This window comes from Adiantum capillus-veneris, chromosome 23 (assembly GCF_014529385.1).
Source record: "Adiantum capillus-veneris isolate H3 chromosome 23, ASM1452938v2, whole genome shotgun sequence".
Classification (NCBI taxonomy): domain Eukaryota; kingdom Viridiplantae; phylum Streptophyta; class Polypodiopsida; order Polypodiales; family Pteridaceae; genus Adiantum; species Adiantum capillus-veneris.
In genome coordinates this window covers 99,273,913-99,277,674 of record NC_140953.1, presented here as the reverse complement: position 1 = coordinate 99,277,674, position 3,762 = coordinate 99,273,913, and the positions used below count along the sequence as shown (strand labels likewise).

Below are 3,762 nucleotides of genomic sequence, written 5' to 3'. Positions count from 1 at the left end.
TGAGGTGAGGTGTCTTTTATGGTTAGGTCAATGCTATTTTGTGTTAGTATGTTAGTGGTTAGTGTTAGTAATCACTAGAAAGGTAATGTTACATTTACAATGGGTAGACTGAGGTGGATGGTTGAAGTAAGATGGTTGAATAAAGTGAGCAAATCCTTGTGATGGTGAAGCTTGAAGAAGTTTTGGACTTACTTGTGTAGGTTCTCAAAATGACTATCGATCTTCTTCTTCGTCTTCCCTTGTTTACGCCACCGCCGCCAAGGTTGATTATCGTGATGAAAATGGTAATTCCGTTGATGAGATCTCTTGATTTGCAGAGGTTAATCATGGTACACATGCTGAATTTATGTATATATATAAGGAGTAAGATGGAATTGTACTTTGGAGATAATAGAGAGAGGCATAGAGATGGTGTATGTAGATGGAGAGCTCATATGAGAGCTATGGAAGTAAGTGGGGAGGTTAATGGTGAAGAAGGTGAGAGAAACCATTGAAGGTGCAGGTTTGAGTGAGAGATTGAGAGGAATGTGTGTGTGTGTGTGTAGAAGTGTGGAAAGAGGTGAGAGAAGACTATCGGCTACTTGTGAGAAAAGTGGGCAGACTGGGGTCCACTCAAAAACTCATAGCTCACCGGTGGTTGCTCCAAAAGTCATGAAAAAATTTGAGGTGATTATTCATCTTTTTCTCCACATTTTCTCTTTTGACCACCACTCCAAATTCGGAGTGGAGATGCACTACAAGAGGTTGTGTGCTCTTGTGACGCTGTTAGCGACGGAAATACAGTGGGTTTTTATAACCCCCGGCGTCGCTAAAACCGTCGCTACGAGCGTCACTATATGCGTCGCTATAAGCGTCGCTATCAGAGTCGCTATATAGCGACGCTAATAGCGACTCTCATAGCGACGGTTATAGCGACGTTTACACTGAAGACTATAGCGACGCTCATAGCGACGCTACAGAGCCATAAATAGCGACGGTTATAGCGACGCCCGAGAGAATTTTTTTTTGGTGGCAGGGCATTGAATGCCTTGCCACCCATCAACCATATTGTACTTGATTCAGTTTTTAAAAAAAGTGCAAGGGTAGATAATAGACCCAAAATAGTCACCCACAAGACGCATTGTTTGCAAAATTGACAATTGGACACATCATAGGCAAAATGAATTGATTGGCAAATGTAATAATGACAATTGTACAACATCATAGGCATAAAGAATTGATTGGCAAAAGGAACTGCGGTGACAAATGTAATAATATACATGGTTCAAAAAGACGTAAGCTATGAGAAACCCTAAACTAATGCTATCTAGCTACGGCTAAACTGACGTCGTCTAGTCAGACGTCTCATCGCGTCCAAGCGGCGTATCTGTCGGATTCTGCAAAAAAAGACAATAAGACAGCTTTCAGTAAGTATAAACATATAACGATATTTATAAAACAATACAAAAAATAAAAAAGAGTAAACCCTAATACTAACCATGCCGCCGCGAGAACTGAGAATGTCCATCAGGGCGTTTAAGCCCTTCCTCCCTGCGTACTCGCGCTCGTACGGTGTGGGATCACGTCCTGTCATCGACCACTGTCAAAACATACAAAGATTTCATTATGTTAGAATTAAAAAACTCATAAACCCTAAACTATCGAACATAAAGAGCAATGTGAAAACACTTACAAAATCGGCCTCAAATGATGCCCATCCACCGCTCCCCAAGTGGTGCGAGCTCCCTGCCTCTACTCGCGCTCTGGCTGCATCCTTTTGTTGCTTCCACTTGTCGGGATTCTCGCGCGCTGCTTTCTTCGCATTCTTCCAATCTTCTTTGGCCAGCCAATCTGGCCTGTTCCACCCATTCTTGATTGCTTTTTGCACTTCGGAACGCTTGTGTTTGCAGTATTCGCGCATTCGAATCTTCATCAGGTCTTCATTGAAGCGCTGATACCGTGTTGGAACGGGAAACTCATCATGAAGTATGCTGATGACTCTGTTTTTTAAATCACTTGGTACTTCACTCCATTTGTTTAGTATGTAGTGTCTAAACAGCTGAGAGCAAAGACCACGCATGCGCGAGATCACCTTCTTGCCGTCATCATCCATGATGATGCCGCCGCTGAAGTCGATGGAGTAAGACAAGCCCTCTGGCCGGTGACGCGTGAACCTGGGTGTCCCGGGAGGGGTCTCTAGCGGCGTGTCGATGGGGGTACGGACGTCAGGTGTCTCCACCGGCGTCTGGGCCCCGAAGCGAGGAGTGTCGAGAGGGGTGGCTCCTGGCGGAGTAGGTAGAGGTGTGTAGCTTCTAGGAACAGTCAGCCGTGCAAAACCTGGCGTAGATGGCGATGTTGTGGCTGGTGTGGGGGCGGGCAAAGAAGGGGAGGGTAAAGAGCCTCGTCGAACACGAGGCGGTGTGGAGGCATCGGTGGCGGAATCCCCACACCAACCGCCACCGCCACCACTAGAGCACCGGTGTCTAGACAAGTGTGAAGCTCGTCTCGTCGACGCCGAAGCTTCGGAGCGCGCCGAATGCTCCGAAAGAGAGGGAGATGCGGATGGAGTAGGAACGCGCGATGATGCGCTAGAGCGATGACGCTCCACGTACCACTGTCTCTGCTGCGGTGACAAAGAAGAAAGAAACTCCTCATCATCCATACATGCATTAAACACACGAATATTTAAACTTAATATTGAATGAATAGAGTAGACAATGACGCAAAGACCATTAAATACAATGACGTAATGACGCATATAAATACAATGATGCAATGAATCGAGTGATAGAAGAGGCAAGTCGAAAACTCAGAATTTTCAATCAAAAGATGTGAGCGCGAGTAGAAAAGAGCGTTATACACCATGGAAGGTACTTAGAGAGCCAGAGCTTTTACAACACGGAGCAAAATTGTTCAAATACAATATTTGTGGCTTTAAGAGATCTCTCTCTCATCCTCGCATAACTCAGCATAACTTCCTATATCTATATAGAGCTCTCCGTTTAAACACATATCCTCTGTTTCATTTTGTAGCTCCTCTGCATGCACCCCATATAGAGTAGTAGCATCTTGATGCTCGTCTGGCACCACCGCAGCGGCTTCTGATTGAGCATCTTCTCTGATCTCCTCCATTGATGCCGTTGTGATTGGCACATGGTAGCCTTCATACGTCCTTGCACTACGAGGGGCTACCTCTATGACGTACCACCAGTTTGATGTAGACTTTGTAGGATGAAATATTACCTGCCAGAGCCACATAACTTACATGAGAGCTTTCAAGCACATAACTTGTAAAAGGGGGATGTTAACTATTTACATACTTACTTGTTCACAATGCTCGGGTAGTACGAAAGTGTCTCTTAGGTCAGTCCATTTCTTAGTAGAATCCACCTCAAGAAAACCAGACTCTCCTCTACGCACAGTAGCGTTGCGACCCTCCATGATTATCTTGAACCATTGCACGTCGAACAAGTCGACAAAAAATCCTCTATAATCGATCCTCAAAATCTCTTGCAGCGTGCCGAAGTAAGTGAGTTCCGCCACCACAGGATCTGCATCAGAGGAACGTCGTCGACTAGACTGTTCGAATTTTGCCATGATTCCACAATCTTGAGTAAAACGCTTTTTGTCGATTCGTTCCACCCTAAAATGTCGACCTTTACACCATGCTGCTGTGTATGACTTATACTACAATGAACAAAGATTATGAGTGGTCGTTCAAACGTTTAGAAATAAAGTCACTAGCTAGTCGTACATTGCAAACTTACCTTGGTCGCGCAACCC

The 3,762-nt window shown here is 45.0% G+C and overlaps 1 protein-coding gene across 1 annotated transcript; it reads right to left on the bottom strand.

Annotated features, from left to right (window-relative positions):
* Nucleotides 1-2,913: 2,913 nt before the first annotated feature.
* On the bottom strand, nucleotides 2,914-3,450 carry LOC147428226 (uncharacterized). Its single transcript, XM_086496819.1, has 2 exons — nucleotides 3,304-3,450; nucleotides 2,914-3,222 (listed from the first exon to the last, which is right to left on the bottom strand). Exons 1-2 carry the CDS (start codon nucleotides 3,418-3,420, stop codon nucleotides 2,914-2,916), a joined length of 426 nt encoding a protein of 141 aa, XP_086352945.1. The 5' UTR covers nucleotides 3,421-3,450.
* Between the last annotated feature and the right edge of the window lie 312 nt (nucleotides 3,451-3,762).

What these genes read in the sequence shown, in the direction of transcription:
- LOC147428226 (XM_086496819.1), bottom strand. Translation starts at nt 3,420, where the DNA reads ATGGAGGGTCGCAACGCTACTGTGCGTAGAGGAGAGTCTGGTTTTCTT. An exon ending in TACCCGAGCATTGTGAACAA is followed by an intron (nt 3,223 to 3,303) that starts GTAAGTATGTAA and finishes TGGCTCTGGCAG; the next exon opens with GTAATATTTCATCCTACAAA.